This window comes from Pantherophis guttatus, chromosome 11 (assembly GCF_059756535.1).
Source record: "Pantherophis guttatus breed Tessera chromosome 11, ASM5975653v1, whole genome shotgun sequence".
Lineage (NCBI taxonomy): Eukaryota > Metazoa > Chordata > Lepidosauria > Squamata > Colubridae > Pantherophis > Pantherophis guttatus.
The window spans coordinates 10650464-10667101 of NC_142073.1; the positions used below are offsets into that span (position 1 = coordinate 10650464).

Sequence of the window (16638 nt, forward strand, 5' to 3'; positions counted from 1 at the left end):
TCTGAGTCTCCGGAGAAGGGCAGCATATAAATCAAATTTAAAAAAAAAAGGTAAATTAAAGAAAAATTCCACTGTTGATTCAAAAGTTAGTTCCAGCTTGCTTGGGTAGCGATAATTCTGTGCCCCCTTGAACTGGGTTCAGTTTTGTGAATTTGGCAAAGTTTACTTCTAAGTAAAGACGCATAGCTTGAGCTAACGTGGTGCCATCCCAGATGACTCTGTTCAGAAGCAATTCAGTTGGGTTTAATCCTAACTTAATCTAACGGGACAGGCGACTTTGTATTGATGGTGCATTATCTTAACGGAGCTTCTTGGAGAATCTGTTTCTGGATCTGTGAGAAAGACTGAAGAAGCAGAGCTCTGAGTTAGGAGAAGCCATGAGAGACTGCTCATTCTCTCCCTTGTCCCCAGTGGTGGGCTGGGTACAGACCAGTTCAGGAGAACCGGTAGTTGCGACCTTCGGGTGGGACTGTCCTCCCCTCCTGTCCTATATCGCTGTGTTGTTTGACCCCAGAGGCATGTGCGGATGGCACGCGCGAGCGAATTCCCGTGCTTTGAGATGCTGCATGTATGTGCGGACGGTGCGAGAGAGAGCTCACATTTCTGGTGCTGGGCGAACTGGTTGTTACAGTATGTGACGCCCACCTCTGCTTGTCCCCCTTCTTCTTCTTTTTTTTAATTAATTTATTTATTTTTATATGCCGCCCTTCTCCGGAGACTCAGGGCGGCTTACAATGCATTAAGCAATAGCCTTCATACTTTTGTATATTTTATACAAAGTCAGCTTATTGCCCCCACAAACTGGGTCCTCATTTCACCTACCTTAGAAAGGATGGAAGGCTGAGTCAACCTTGAGCCTGGTGAGAATTGAACTCGCAGTAATGGCAGGCAGCTGGATGTTAAATGCTGCCTTAGTAGGAGTCATTAGCCTCCTACGCCACTCAGGCTCCTTTTCCCTTTTCTGGCACCTCCTTTCTGAATAAGTAACTTTCTGAATAAGTAACAAGGAAGAAACCACGATTATTTCTTTGCAAGGAGATTGCAAAGGACTTCAAGTCTCAGAGCTCCCTCTGGGAGTTGAAGTCTACACATCTTCAAGTTGTCCAGGTTGAAAAACACTGGTCTAAGGGTTCAATACTGGCTGGGGAATTCTGGGAGTTGAAGTCCACACATCTTCAAATTGTGCAGGTTGTAAAACACTGGTTTAATGTTCCACAACATCGGTCTGCACATTATGTAGCTGTTTCAGGAATTAAAATCCCTCTTCTGCCTGGCAAAATGCATATTAATCCCCCAAACATTCCCCTTGTGCTCCGGATGCCTCTTTGACAGAGGAAGCCTAGAATACAAATTTCTTTCCATCAACCAATAAGAGATAAAACAGCACTTCCTCCTTCCTTTCTATTGCACGCTGCTTATTTAAACATTGACTTGAACTTAGAACCTGGGCACTCCATGGTCATGTCCTGTGGATTGTCTTGGCAAAAGCGCAGAAGCTGTTTGTCACTGCTTTCGCCTAGATGATGGTTTTTGAGACTTCGGAATTTGGCCCACGGATCGATCAGCCCTGATCGGATTTTTAGAAACCAGGCAGCTAAACTATTACCTGCAGTGCTGAAGCATATTCTGCTTTTCAAAGCAACCCTTGTATAATAGACTGGGCAGAGGGAGAGAGGGTGACTGACCCAAAGTAAGTTTTTTCCATGAGGTTGGTCCTGCCGGTAGAACAGAATACATTTGGGGATCTGAATTTTGATCACAAGGCCATTGGGATGCTGCCAAGTTTGTAATTGTGAAAAATGGTCATAAGTCACATTGTTCAGTGCCGTTGTAACTTTGAACAGTCACTAAGCGAATTGTTGTAAGTTGAGGACTACCTGTATTGCACCAAGCCTCCAGGAAAGAAAAGAAAAAAAATCTAGGTATTATTCTATCTTCTTTGTGCCCTGGCTGACAGATCTGAAATCTCAAATGAACTAATGTGTTTGATGATCGTGTTTATTTCTCTAATTTATTTGTGACAGGAATAAACCAACAAGATGATAAATTGCTCTGCAAGAAAAATATATATATATAATTCTGCAGCGTTAATGTTCAAAGCCTGCCATTTTTCTGTGTAGTGTGAAGATTTACTTCCTGATATACATTTTAAAGAGGAGGAGGAGGAAAGGAAGAAGGATTGATTGATTGCTAAGTGGATGTTTAATTAACACCTCTAATACTTTGTGTTTGTAAATATGAATATAGGAACCAGATGAAGTATAATGTGTGAATGTTACTGACATCATGACAAGTGTTAGACAGAGAAGAGGAATAAAAAACACCAATGTTCCACAAGATTGTCTGCCACAGGAGAAAAACTGGAAACTTAACGAGAAGAGCGTAGTTGGTAAGTCACAATTGTGTGAAAGAAAAATTAAAACAATTTTTGGGTGACTTTTTAACAGTTTTCCCCTTTTGATTTCCTCCGCTCCTTTTTTAATTTTTGTTTGTTTTTGTTGTTTTGCATTTTGTCTTTCTTTGAAACTTAATGAAGTTGGGTTGTTGTTTTTTTAAAAAATTAACTTATAATAAACCATTCAGGGTGTCCCAAAAGTCTCGATACTGTTTTAAGCTTTTTAAAATTTAAAATTGCACCAAAGCTTTTGGGACAGCCTGTATAAACCTATTATTCTCATCATGCTCCTTCATCATTATTTTGTTACTCGATTATTTTATTTCTGTTCTGTTTGCACTGTTTGCACTGTTTCTCTTTTTCTTTCTTTTCATTACTGCGAGCCCCATGGCAAGATAGGCAGCAAACGAAGTTAACAAATAAATGAATGAATGAATGAAATAAAGGCATTCTACTTCCACTTCTTTCAATCAAGGTTCTAGGTTTTTTGTTTTTAAACTGGCAGGTTCCATGGCTTGAAAATAGTTGGACTCACCTGATAAAAGATGCATCAAATAATCTCCAAATGCAAGATGTTGGTTGTAAAAAATAATTTTAAACTCACAAAGCCTGTCATTATTGAGGCAAGAATGCCTTTTTAGCAATAGCAATAACACTTAGACTTATATACCACTTCACAGTGCTTTACAGAACTCTCTGAGGGGTTTACAAAGTCAGCGTATTGCCCCTAACAATCTCATTTTACCAACCTCGGAAGGATGGAAGGCTGACTCAACCTTGAGCCGGTCAGAATCGAACTCCTGACAGTGGGCAGAGTTAGCCTGCCATTCTAACTACTACGCTACTATCGTTCCTTATTTTTGAACAGCATGCAAACAAGAAATGGATTATTCCATGCAAAAATAGCAATTTTAAGGAAAAAGGTCATTAGTTATTCTTTTTTACAGTATTCTGTTACATTAAGCCACAATGTTTGCCAACAATAAAGCTCAGAGGGCACCAGAATTTCCACCTAAATGAAGATCTCTTTGGTCTGGTTTTGCAAAGAACATCTCTGATTTCAGTTTGGCTCTCTCGTGTAGTACAGGTGATCCTTCACTTATGACTAATCACTTACTGGCTGTTTGAAGTTATGATGGACCACTGCATAACAGTGCATAAAATTGGGTCGGACCCTTGGATGACCCGCTTTATGACTGTCATATGGCAGATGGCATTAGGGTGTAAGATTATGGTGTAACTCAAGGGTTTATCTATACTCCATCAGGATAAAACAACCACAGTCTTCAGATGAACTCAGTTTTAGCACAGCTTTTGTTAGTGGTTTCCATTTTCTGTGCTGTGTTGGAAAGAAATAAAATGGTCTATGTGTATATATGATAAATCAATATTATTTGTTTATTTCTTATTAAATTTTTATGCTGCCCATCTCATCTATAAGATGACTCTGGTCGGCTTACAAGTTATAAAATAAGTAAAAAAAATACTGTACTTTTTGGAGTATAAGACACACTTTCCCCCCCCCCCCAAAAGAGGGTGGAAATGTTGAATTATACTGAATACAGACATTTTTGGCCTCCTGAAACCCCACCCAGCGTGTCCTGTTTTAGCCAAAACAGGCCCGTTTTTCATAAAAACGGGGCCTGCAGAGGGTTTGGGAGGCCTGCAGAGTGCTCCTGGGGTCCGGGGAGGGCAAAAACTTTTTTTTTCTGGTGCGTCTTATAAACCGGTGTGTCTTACAGTCCGAAAAATATGGTATATTAAAGCATTAAAACTACACAGATTTATGGATAGAACATGGACAGTAACCGGAGAAGATGATTGACTTCATTTCAAACCTTTTAAATTTAAACTTTTACCTAGGTGCAAAACTATGGAAGAAGGTTTCACTTGTCGTTGGCGGAATTGTGGGCCTCTTCTTGGGAATAGTCACATCTGTTTACATCTCCACGCTCCATGAAAACGATCTGTGGTTTTCAAATATCAAGGTAAAACATCGTTGTTGCATTCTGAATGTTTTGGTCTGTTCCTATTTTACTGTTCTTCATCATAAACGTGTTTATCGAGTTTGACGTGAAATCGAGTTTGACAGGGGTGTCAAACTCGATTTCATTGAGGGCCGCATCAGGGTTGTGTTTGACCTCAAGGGGCGGGGTGGGTGTGACCAGTGTGGGCGTGGCCAGCTCGACATCAGTCATGTTGGGAGAGCTTGTGGCGGCCCAAGTGCTCTACCAGTGGCTCCTGAGCTCCATTTCCAGCTGTGACAGCCTCCTGCAACCCTCTGCCAGTGAAAACGGACCTCGGGAAGGTCACACACGGCCCTCCTAAGATCTGTTTTTGCTGGCGATTGGTCCCTCACTGTTTCCAGGCTGGCCCCACAGGCCAGATCTAAGCACTCCACGTGCCGTATCCGGGGCATGGGCCTTGAGTTGATACCCTAGCATAGAATATAAACAATATATTTAGTGCTATGTGTTGGAGATTTAATAGACCAGGAAGCTGCCCAGTTGTCTGTTCTTCTTTATGCATGTCACAGCAAATTCAAATGCATTTTCTTTTTGGTTCACCCCTGTGGGATAAATCAGGGCCCCAAAGTGATCGAAAATCTTCCCCCAAAAAAGTGAGAATTATTTCAGTAACTCAGCAGTTTGAACACATCATTTTATCTACAATGAAATAAATATAGCTCGTGTAGGATAAGAATAGAAATCTCATATTAGTCTTATTTATTAATTATCCATTTACACCTGATTCAATCACAAGACTCTTGAGGAGCTGCAATAATTAGCAGCAACACAAACATTTGAATAAAATATGTCCACATTTTACGTATGGATGTTTATAAAATACATACCTTCTTGTCTATTGATATTAGTGTTAGTAGTAAGGAAGAATGACATTGTTTACTTAACTAATGTTAATATGGTTGAATGGATTTTACTATTAAATTGTTATGTTCTGGCCACAATTGATGAGAGTCTAGAAAAAAAGTAGAACTTGTTAGAGAACTGGCAAATAAGGAAAAGCAGATGTTAGCTTAGTATAAAACAGATGTAAAAGAGTAATGTTTGCCTCATAAAGGGTGGCATTTGGTGGAATACAGCTGGTACCCAGCTTACAAATTAATTATGTTTGATGCATTCTTGCTAATTAGATCCCTCTCTATGATCAATCTTCCTCCCCCCTCCCCCATTAAACCCAGAATGTTTCAAAAAAATATGTTAGATGATATTGTACATTATACATACTTTTTTTCCCCAAATGTGTAACAAATGTGGAGACATCAGTTGTATTAACCTACAAGCTTTGTGGCTGATTGAATTTAGGGTAGAATAGTTCCTATCCAGTGGACGCGGTGGCTCAGTGGCTAAGATGTTGAGCTTGACGATCAAAAGGTCGGCAGTTCAGCGGTTCGAATCGCTAGTGCCGCGTAACGGGGTGAGCTCCCGTTACTTGTCCCAGCTTCTGCCAACCTAGCAGTTCGAAAGCATGTAAAAAATGCAAGTAGAAAAATAGGGACCACCTTTGGTGGGAAGGGAACAGCGTTCTGTGCGCCTTTGGCGTTGAGTCCTGCTGGTCACATGACCACAGAGACGTCTTTGGACAGCGCTGGCTCTTTGGCTTTGAAACGGAGATGAGCACTGCCCCCTAGAGTTGGGAACGACTAGCACATCTGTGTGAGGGGAACCTTTACCAAACAACAAGAATTGATTTATTTATTTTTTTGGCTAGCTGACTGGGGAATTTTGGGAACTGAAGTCCATGTTCTACCATCTGGAATTGAATTCTTTTTGGTTGTAGGTTTGAGTCCACTCTTCCTAAAGTTGCAAAGGTTGGGAAACACTGTCCTTTGTGATTGGACTATCACTAAAGTCATTAAAGCCAACATGTAGTCTTGAAATTCTTAGTGTAGTAGAATATTTGTATCCCCACAAACTTCAACAATGGGACATCATCACTGGCCTGAAATATGTCCTTTGTGCCAATCGTGACACGCTCAAATAATTGGTCTCAGTTTTGGGCTGATGTCATCATGTCGGATATTAGTTCTTCCTTCTCTCCTCCATAGATACGCTGGCTCTCCACTTGATAAGCCTTGAATGTCAGCAAGACAATAAAACGGGCAAATACAGCAGATAAAACAGCTTTAAAACAAGCGGAGTCCCTTAAGTCTTTGCAACTCAGGAGATTAAAAGCTTACCGGCATAAAAGCATCTTTCCCATGTTGCAAAAGGCAAGATTATTTTAAATAGAAGGACTCTATCCGATTCAAATTGGGATCAGAAATGGAACGTAATGGCAGGATGATGGCCGTACTGCAGAAATGACTTTAGAAAAGACAAAAGAACGTAGAAAAGACGTCTGTAAAATTCCCATTGGGTTCAATCCAGATTAGAGTAAACTAATTGATTTTGGTGGATCATTCTAAGCATATGTAATTCATCCAACTTCGCTGGGGCTTTCCCCCGCAAACCCCCCCCCCCATGTAGGTGTAAGAATTAAAAAGAGAGAGGGAGAGTCCAGCTACCAATTTTAAATTTACATTTCACCCAAGAGAACTGCAGTTCTAATGCTTAGGGCACATCAGTTAAGACTTTCTGTTTGTCAGTGTAAAATCACAAGAATTACCAGATCATGGAAGTAACTTTCCAAAAATAAAGCTAGATTAAGGGTTTTTTTTCTCTTGATTATAACTCCTATGCCCGTTATCTGAAATGAAACGTGGTTTATAGTTCCTTGCATTTCTTTAGGAATTGATATTTTGGTCAATGTACAAAATTGTCTGGAATATGTGGACGTCAGTAAGAAGAGTTTAAAGCTTTGCTGTGTCATCAACTCACAAAATGATCTTGATTAATCTTTCAACCTCAATTTCACACTGCTTGAGCTAGGAAAGTTAGTGATCTATGGCCTGGAATAACTGCATTGAGAAATGAGATAAGTACTACAAATGGCTTTGCCTGTTTAATGTATTGGGTTGCATCTCAACCTAATCATGCAAAGAATAGATGCCCTAAAGTCAGCAAGCGTCGATTTAGCCCGTAAGTTTAAAAAGTTGTATTGCATAAATTCTTCTCGGTCTTGCTCTAACTCTATTCTACTTAAGACTAAGTTGAAACATTGCGGTCAGACTTAATGTGATAGCTTTGGTTTTTATAGTGTTTGTAATATATCAGACACAGTTACAGCCTTCCAAAAGTGGGGATTGAACCAACTTTAGGATGTACAACAGATCATAGTTAAACATGGCCTTTTTATGATACGTGAACCCTGCCCAAGTGTACTGCACAAGTCAAGGCTAAGCAAAATTAATAGATTCGTAGTTTAAGGTTCTTCTTGCATCTCAACTGATTTGCTTCCTTCTAGGAAGTAGAACGGGAAATTTCCTTCAGAACAGAATGTGGTTTGTACTACTCTTACTACAAACAGATGCTGGTGGCTCCATCAATTCAACAAGGTATTGTAGAGTTAGTGTTTTCAGCGTTATTTTTCTGCATCAAATGCATCAACCGTTCTGTGCTTTAGAACCCAATTATCTAGCTTTGCCTTCCACAGGTGGTCCTTGTCTTTTGATCCCAATTGAGACTAGAGTTTACATTGTTAATCCATGTGGTTGTTAAATCGTGCCCGATTTCACAACATTTTGTCATGATTGTTAAGCAAATCATTGCAGTTGTTAAATGAATCCTACGGTCTTTAAGCGAATCCAGCTTTCTCCACTGATTTTGCATGTCCGACCCTTGGGCCGCATGCCACCTTGGAGAGCTATTAATGTGGCCCCACAAAATTATTTTAAAAATAATTTATTTAAAAAATAAAGGAGGCTTGTTATTTATATACATTAAACTACCGTATTTTTCAGAGTATAAGACGCACCGGAGTATAAGATGCACCTACCTTTTTTGGTGAAGAAAACAAGAAAAAGAAATCTCCCTCTGCCTCTGAGCAATTTTGCCTCGTTGCAGCAAACAGCAAACAACCTGCTTTACTTTCATTTTCGTTTTCAGCATAGCTTGATTAGCACAAGGAAAACAAAAATCTGCTCCAGCAGTTTACCTCTTTGCAGCAAGCAGCAGTGCCCTGCGCAAAACAGCTGAGAGCAAATCAGCTGAGAGTCGGGAGGCCGATCCAATCAACTTGTGCTAATTAGGCTGTGCTGAAGCTGAAAGGAGCTGTTTCTTCTTGCTGCTTGCTCCAAGGAGGTAACTGCTGGGAGGCTGAGGCCAAAGGGTGGGGGCCAGTGGGTGGGCGGGGCTACATTCGGTGTATAAGACGCACCTAAATTTTTACCCCCTTTTAGGGGGTTGAAAAGGTGCGTCTTATACTCCAAAAAATACGGTATGTTATATATTTTATATGTGGCTCAAGGCAATTCCTCTTCACTCAATGTGGCCCAAGCAAGCCAAAAGGTTGGATACCCATGCTCTAAACCAAGAAGATAAAGTTACCTGGTTGAGATGGGCAGAATGAATGAATGAATGAATGAATGAATGAATGAATGAATGAATGAATGAATGAATGACATTATTTCAGTTTCTTTCTGTGTAACTTCGCTTTAGCAGAAGTCTTTAACATTTTCATGGGTTTTTATAGGTGGAGGTGTCACATTTTCCCTTCCTTTTCACTGTGCAGGTTTACACAGCTTGATCTATGACAATAAAACTGAGTCCATGAGAACAATTAATATACTTGAAAGGATGAATGTTTATCAAGAAGTATTTCTCAGCATTCTATATACAGTGCTTCATTTGAAAGTAAGTTGTCATGAAAAATCCCTGGCAAATGCTCAAAAAAGTCACCCATATTTTTATGGTTGTTGCATAAATACAGTAATATTTAATGTCACTGTTTTATACACACACACACTCACTCACTCACACCCACTCGCCTGAAACCAGTGGTGGGTTCTACTTACCTTTACTACCAGTTCGCATTGGGAGCGCACGCCTGCGCTTCTGCGCAGAAGCTTCTGAGAATGCGCAGATCACCTATGATGACATCCGGGTCGGTGGGCGGAGCCTCCCACCAATTTTACTACCGTTTCTTGCGAACCGGTCCAAACCGGGGGCAACCCACCACTGCCTGAAACATATTTCAGAGCCACTTTTGTAGTCTGGGAGACTGGGAGTTCTAGTCCCACCTTAAACTAGAGGTGGGGTGATATTGAGCCGATCATTCTCTGTCAGCCATAGGAAGGAGGCAAGGGCAAACTACTTCTGAAAACTTACCAAGAAAATTGCAGTGTCAGGAATCAAGACTGACTCAAAGGTATATTTCTTCTGAGACTTGGTTTGATATAATGGTTAAAGTCCTGGATTGGGAGTAGGGAAACATGAGGTTTTTTTGTTTTGTTTTGTTTTATTTGATTTATATGCCGCCCTTCTCCGGAGACTCAGGGCGGCTTACAATGCGTTAAGCAATAGCCTTCATTCTTTTGTATATTTTATACAAAGTCAGCTTATTGCCCCCACAAACTGGGTCCTCATTTCACCTACCTTAGAAAGGATGGAAGGCTGAGTCAACCTTGAGCCTTGGAGAGATTCGAACCAGCAGAAATTGCAGGCAGCTGTGTTAATGACAGTTTGATCCTGCCTTAGGAATGAAAGCCGTCTGGATGACTTTGGGCCAATCATTTTTATCCAACCATACGAAGAAGATTTTGACTGGCAAAACATCCTTTAGAAACCTCGCCTACAAAAATGCAAAGATTGCTCCTTGTAGTCCCCAAGAGTCAAGATTGACTCAAAGACACACATACACAAAATCATATTTGCTTAAATGTAAATCTCACTGTGTTCTTATACCAAGAATGCATTAGGCTTGAAGAATTACAGGATGTCTTACTTGAACACGTCATCTTTCAAGTTTCAAAAGGTTTCCTAATAAGCAGGATGGGTTTTACAGAAATGCGAACGTTTGACATCAAGCTGAAATGAATTATGACCACTTCACTACTTGATTTATCCTTCTTTTGCAGAGATTTTTAGAACCTGTTTATTTTTACATCTATACACTGTTCGGCCTTCAAGCTGTGTATGTCCTTGCCTTATATGTGACTAGCTGGCTTCTTAGCGGAACGTGGCTTTCGGGAGTCTTAGCTGCTGTCTGGTATATAGTCAACAGGTGAGGTTTTCTTCTCCTACCTGTCAGGCTTCGATGCTATCTCAAAATAAATGAACTTCCAAACTGCCAATCTTTAAGGAAATTTTTTCTTTATTCGAGTACAGCAACCGGATTCTGACTCTTCGTGGTCAATACTGACCTTTGCCCCCTCAATCCCTCCCTTTCCGATCCCCAATTCTCTGCTTCTCATTGGCTATCTTCCAAGTCACTCTCCTGATTCCTTTCCCCGTCAGTTCACAGGAATGCTTCCCCTCCCTCCTCATCTCTAAGGAGCCCGAATCTTCAAAGGGATTTAGCAGGCAAAAGTTCAGGCTTCATCCTCCCTTTTCTATGTCAGCGCTGAGACGCTGACATCACCATCATAATGATTTTTACCCCTGGGGAAAGTTTTACTTGGGATAATCAGAATCAGAGGTGAAATCCAGGAGGTTCTGACAGGCGTTGTATCTAATGATTGTTGATGAATGTATTTTTTATGTACACTGAGAGCATATGCACCGAAGACAAAATATTCCAAGTGTGTTTTAATTTCCACCTCTCTGAGGAGTTTCCCCCATCTTAGCTTAGAACTAACTTTTGCTTTGGATTTCCACAGAGTAGATACCACCCGAGTGGAATTCACCATCCCGCTAAGAGAAAACTGGGCACTGCCATTCTTTGCCGTCCAGCTCGCTGCAATTACAGTCCTTTTCAGACCACATTTACGATCTGCTCACGAAGTAAGTCAAAAAGGTTTTCCTGAGAAAATGTCATTCTAAAAATATTTGGCAACAGCTAAAGAAATATTGGGAACGTTTTCAAAAGAAACCCACATCACATCATTGATTGAATTGATCCTACAGAGACCGCATATACTATAACTAACATTTCCCCAAAAGAAGTTTGGCATCTAATGTCAGGACAAAATGCATCCGTAGATTGGTTCAACCACTGTGCTCAAGGGATCATGAAGTGCCTATGTGTTGTCCTTCACATCTCATAACTGATGATGCTAGCAGTTCAAATCTCACCAGGCTCAAGGTTGACTCCACCTTCCATCCTTCCAATGGGTAAAATGAGGACCCAGATTGTTGGGGGGCAATAGGCTGACTCTGTAAACCGCTTAGAGAGCGCTGTAGAGCTCTGTGAAACAATATATAGAGTCTATTGCTCTAAAACAGTCTATTGCTCTGATCAGCTGGGACTCGGGAGGCAGAGAATAGATGGGGGCGGGGCCAGTCAGAGATGGTATTTGCCGGTTCTCCGAACTACTCAAAATTTCCGCTACCAGTTCTCCAGAACTGGTCAGAACCTGCTGTAACCCACCTCTGGCTTGTTTGCTATAATGTGAGGTATGAGCCTCTCCACTGGATTGCTCAATGGTACGTGGGAATCCTGCTATTATGGCTTGTTTAAAAAGTGCTTTTAAAATCCTGGGTTAGTATTAGGAGGAATTGTCCCCATGGAGACCCGCAAGTAGCGTGCTCTGGATTAGATAACCTGTTTGTTCCATTGCCTTACATTTTTTATTGATGGGATTCTCTGGGGAAAGAAAGGCTTCTGACAATATGTGCTCAGATAGATTAAAGAGCGAATATTTTTTGCTAAGAGTTGGATAATTTATATCTATATTTATTTATTTATTTGTTTGTTTCCATTTCTATACCGCCCTTCTCCAAATAGGACTCAGGGCGGTGAACAGCCAAAGTAAAAAACAGAACATACAAAATTTAAAAACAGTTTAAAATAATTAAATATTTTGGCCGTAAATTAAAACAACCCAATTTAAAATCAATTTAAAATTTAACTCAAGCCAGCCCAGCTAGTTGAAATAAATAGGTTTTCAGGGCCCGACGAAAAATCCGGAGGTCTGTTATTGTACGTATCTCTGGGGGGAGGTTGTTCCAGAGGGTGGGCGCCGCCACAGAGAAGGCTCTCCCCCTGGGGGTCGCCAGCCGACATTGTCTGGCGGAGGGCACCCTGAGGAGGCCCACTCTGTGCGAGCCTACTGGCCGGTGGGAGGCTATTGGTGGCAGAAGGCGGTCTCGTAAGTACCCCGGCCCTAAGCCATGGAGCGCTTTAAAGGTGGTCACCAACACCTTGAAGCGCACCTGGAAGACCATATGGGAACGTCTAATTGTTTCTTTCTTTTTTTTTGGCTATGATGATCTTTCCCAATGGTTTTTTTTTCCTTTTTCATTCAGTTGTTTTTCTTCTTCCAGAAGTTGACGCTTCTAGCCGTGTTCATTGCAACCTTCCTCTTAAGTTTGACTTGGCAATTCAATCAATTCATCCTATTGATCCAGGCAATGGCTTTGTTCACCCTCGACTGCCTTGACATGATCCCTGAAGGAAAAGTAAGTTAATTATTGGGTGGGGCACTCATTGGTGCAGACTAAAGCCATGTTGAAGTAATAAGAAACTCTCGAAGCTGGGAGTGCTTAATACTATCCCATCCAGGGGTGAAATCCAGCAGGTTCTGACAGGTTCTGGAGAACCGGTAGCAGAAATTTTGAGTAGTTTGGAGAACCAGCAAATACCACCTCTGGCTGGCCCCAGAGTGGGGTGGAAATGGAGATTTTGCAGTATCCTTCCCCCAGGAGTCAGGAGAGAATGGAGATTTTGCAATATCCTTTCCCCAGGAGTGGGGAGGGAATGGGGATTTTGTAATATCCTTTCCCTGGAGTGGGGTGGAAATGGGGATTTTGCAATATCCTTCCCCTGGAGTGGGGAGGGAATGGGGATTTTGCAATATCCTTCCCCCAGGAGTGGGAAGGGAATGGGGATTTTGCAATATCCTTCCCCTGGAGTGGGGTAGGAATGGAGATTTTGCAGTATCCTTCCCCTGCCATGCCCACCAAGCCAAGCCATGCCCACAGAACCGGTAGTAAAAAAAAAAATTGGATTTCACCACTGATCCCATCCCATACAATATATCACCTGAAGGTGGTGGGGGTTATTAAAAAATAATGAATTTAAACTGGGTTAGATGTAAAGCAAAAATGAGTCGTGTAAATTTGATCTCTTTCGTCCAAGCATTAATACCAAAAAAAAAAAAAAAAAATACAAGCTGTGTCTGGCATCATTTCTTAATCATTTTTGCAGGTTATATGGCTCTACATCGTACAGGTGGCCAGTCTGCTGATGGTTTACCTCTTGCAGTTCTTTAACTCCATGATAATTGGATCATTGCTTGTAAGCTTTAATATGTCAGCCTTGTTAGCAAGAAAACTTCAGGTACGTATTCCATTTTTGCTTTGCCGAAATAACTAGCTAAGGAAACCAAAGCTGTTGTTTACCTATTCTTTCATCTGTTTTATACCCTGTTTCCCCTAAAATAAAACATCCCCTGATAATAAGACCAATTGGGCCTTTTGAGCGCATGCGTTGAGTGAAGAAAGCAAAAGAGCCGCTTGCCTACTAAAATCGTCCTGACAAGAAGCCCTTCCCCTTTCAAAAATTCCTGCAGGATTTCAGCTCCAAACGGTGATATGGTTATAAATGCAGAGACCAGTTATAAGTTAATGTTTTCAGTGCCATTGTAATTTCGAATTGTCCCTAAAAGATTGGCTGTAAGTCGAGGACTGCTTGTATGAAGCTGAAAATGGCCTTTATTGGATAGCAATAAATAGTCAATACAACAGTAAAAAGTTTCATTAATTAACATTAATTAATTAAATAATCCAGCAATACCAAACAACGTAATTTGTATTGTTGTAGATCAGGGGTATCAAGCTGGCAGCCCGCAAGGTGGATGCATTAAATGCAGGCCGCGCCCACCCCAGCTCTGTGAAGGGGGAAAACGTCACGATACGTAGGGTGTCGGCAATGGACGCCGCAAGTTTGACACCTGTGTTGTAGATGCGTTTTAAGTACTGTTAACTGTTTGCCTTTTCCAGAATAACTTGAAAACCGGTGGCTTATTAAGCAGAATTGGGAAACTCCTCCTCCATGTGCTATTAGTGCTGTGCTTGACATTCCTTGTAAATAATTTTATTAAGGTGGGTAAGATTTTTTTCCTCACCCCACATCTATAGAGCGTTATTTTAAAGATGAATATGGGATATTTAAGCCTTAGGTACTAAATTATAGAGGACTGTATTCATGTAGAACGGGGTGTCAGACTCAATTTCATTGAGGGCTGCATCAGGGTTGCGTTTGACCATGGGGGGCGTGGCCAGGCCTGGCATGGCCAGCTCAACGTCACTTGTGTCGAGGGCGCCTGTGGTGGCCCAGTGCTCTGTCAGCGAAAATGGGCTCTTGACTTCCGTTTTTGGCTGCGACGCCTCCTGCAAGTCTCTGCCAGCAAAAATGGAGCTCGGGAGGGCTGCTTCCTAAGCTCTATTTTTGTGGCAGGCACCGTGGGCTGGTCCTTCGCTGTTTCCAGGGTGGCCCTGCTGGCCAGATCTAAGCATTCCGCAGGCCGGATCTGTCCCCTGCGCCTTAAGTTTGACACCCCTGAGTAGTGGTGGGTTTCAAATTCTTTTACTACCGGTTCTGTGGGTGTGGCTTGGTTGGTGTGGCATGGCTTGGTGGGTGTGGCTTGATGGGCATGGCAGGGAAAGGATACTGTAAAATCTCCATTCCCTCCCAACTCCAGGGGAAGGTTACTGCAAAATCCCCATTTCCTCCCGATCAGCTGGGACTCAGGAGGCAGAGAATAGATGAGGGCAGGGCCAGTCAGAGGTGGTATTTACCGGTTCTCTGAACTACTCAAAATTTCCACTACCGGTTCTCCAGAACTGGTCAGAACCTGCTGAAACCCACTTCTGCCCCTGATGTAGAAGAAAACTTCAATCATCTATAGCTCCACTGCTCTAATTTCTCTTCTGGTGGATCCTTCAGACTTCTGGAACAGATTTTTGCCTTCACAGAAATCCTCAGGGAAAGTAAAACCTTTTCCTCTTCCCCTTCTTTAGAGTACTTTCCTTGTAGATTTGAATCATATGAATTACTGCACTGCTTTAAAGAATACTGAAGTAATAATTTGTGTCACGAGGACAGGAGGACTGGCAGGAAGGGACTAAGTTGCACAGTCCTTTCCAAAGGATATAAATGCTGTACATTTTTCCTTTCCCCATAGAGAATTTTAAATCTGGAATCAGATGAGCACATCTTTAAATTTCTGAAAGCAAAATTTGGATTCGGAGCAACAAGGTACAGCAATAATTGTTTTCCTAAAGTCTTTTCTTAGAAGGAAGGTCTTTCCAGGTTTCAGGGTGGAGTATAGTTCTAATAAATAAATACTTTAAATCACAAACTTTGTCACCATATTCTTCTTCTTATTTCTTCTTTAGAGATTTTGATGCTAACCTGTACTTGTGCGAAGAAGCTTTTGGCCTTTTGCCTTTTAATACTTTTGCAAGACTTTCAGATACACTAGTTTTTTATGCTTACTTATTTGTCCTGTTGATCACGGCCACAACAGCTGCTGTTGTCTCTTTTCAAAACCTCAGGTAGGTCCGTTTTTAAACCGTTGTGTTTTGTTCTGGTTGTGAGGTTCCTCTCCCTCCCACTTCACTAAGAGCAGGAACAGCTTTAAGAGAACTTGGCAGCATATATATGCCACTTTTCAGATAGAAAGTCCATACAGAGAGTGGTAAAGACAGCCAAGGAGATTATAGGAAGCTCGCTTCCTGTTATTCAGGATACTGTTTATAAGAGTTATGTGCTTAGAGCTCAAAGCTTTGTTAGAGACCCCACACACCCACTTTACAGTCCGTTTCTGTTGCTCCCCTCTGGGAGGAGGTTTCAGAGTATTTCTAGCAGGATTACCAGATTCTATAACAGCTTTGTTGCCTTGTGCCATCCGTCTGGTAAACTCACAAGATTCGTTTTTCTCACCATGTACATCTGAACTAGACTGTGTTGTTTTTCTGTGTCATATATGTGGGTATATACATAATTTTGAATTTCTTTATTTATTTTGTCATGTTCATGTAGTGTATATTTGAGGTGGTGATCCTTTGAGAGCTGTATGCAACGAAATTTCATTTTAACATATGCCGATTAGTGTACATTCAAAGTGACAATAAAGTTATTATTCTATTCTATTCTATTCTATTCTATTCTACTCTACTCTACTCTACTCTACTCTACTCTACTCTACTCTACTCTACTCCCTGAATGAATATACATCT

At 41.4% G+C, this 16638-nt stretch overlaps 1 protein-coding gene across 1 annotated transcript in view; it reads left to right on the forward strand.

Annotated features, from left to right (window-relative positions):
• DPY19L3 (dpy-19 like C-mannosyltransferase 3) overlaps positions 1 to 16638 on the forward strand; it is a 38164-nt gene that overhangs the window by 3685 nt on the left and 17841 nt on the right. Inside the window, exons 2-12 of the mRNA XM_034425746.2 lie at positions 2248 to 2389; positions 4259 to 4383; positions 7763 to 7853; positions 9029 to 9150; positions 10374 to 10519; positions 11115 to 11238; positions 12721 to 12855; positions 13604 to 13735; positions 14398 to 14499; positions 15582 to 15655; positions 15796 to 15954. Coding sequence (XP_034281637.2) covers positions 2287 to 2389; positions 4259 to 4383; positions 7763 to 7853; positions 9029 to 9150; positions 10374 to 10519; positions 11115 to 11238; positions 12721 to 12855; positions 13604 to 13735; positions 14398 to 14499; positions 15582 to 15655; positions 15796 to 15954 — 1313 coding nt within the window. The 5' untranslated portion in view covers positions 2248 to 2286. The remainder of the gene's footprint in view (positions 1 to 2247; positions 2390 to 4258; positions 4384 to 7762; positions 7854 to 9028; positions 9151 to 10373; positions 10520 to 11114; positions 11239 to 12720; positions 12856 to 13603; positions 13736 to 14397; positions 14500 to 15581; positions 15656 to 15795; positions 15955 to 16638) is intronic.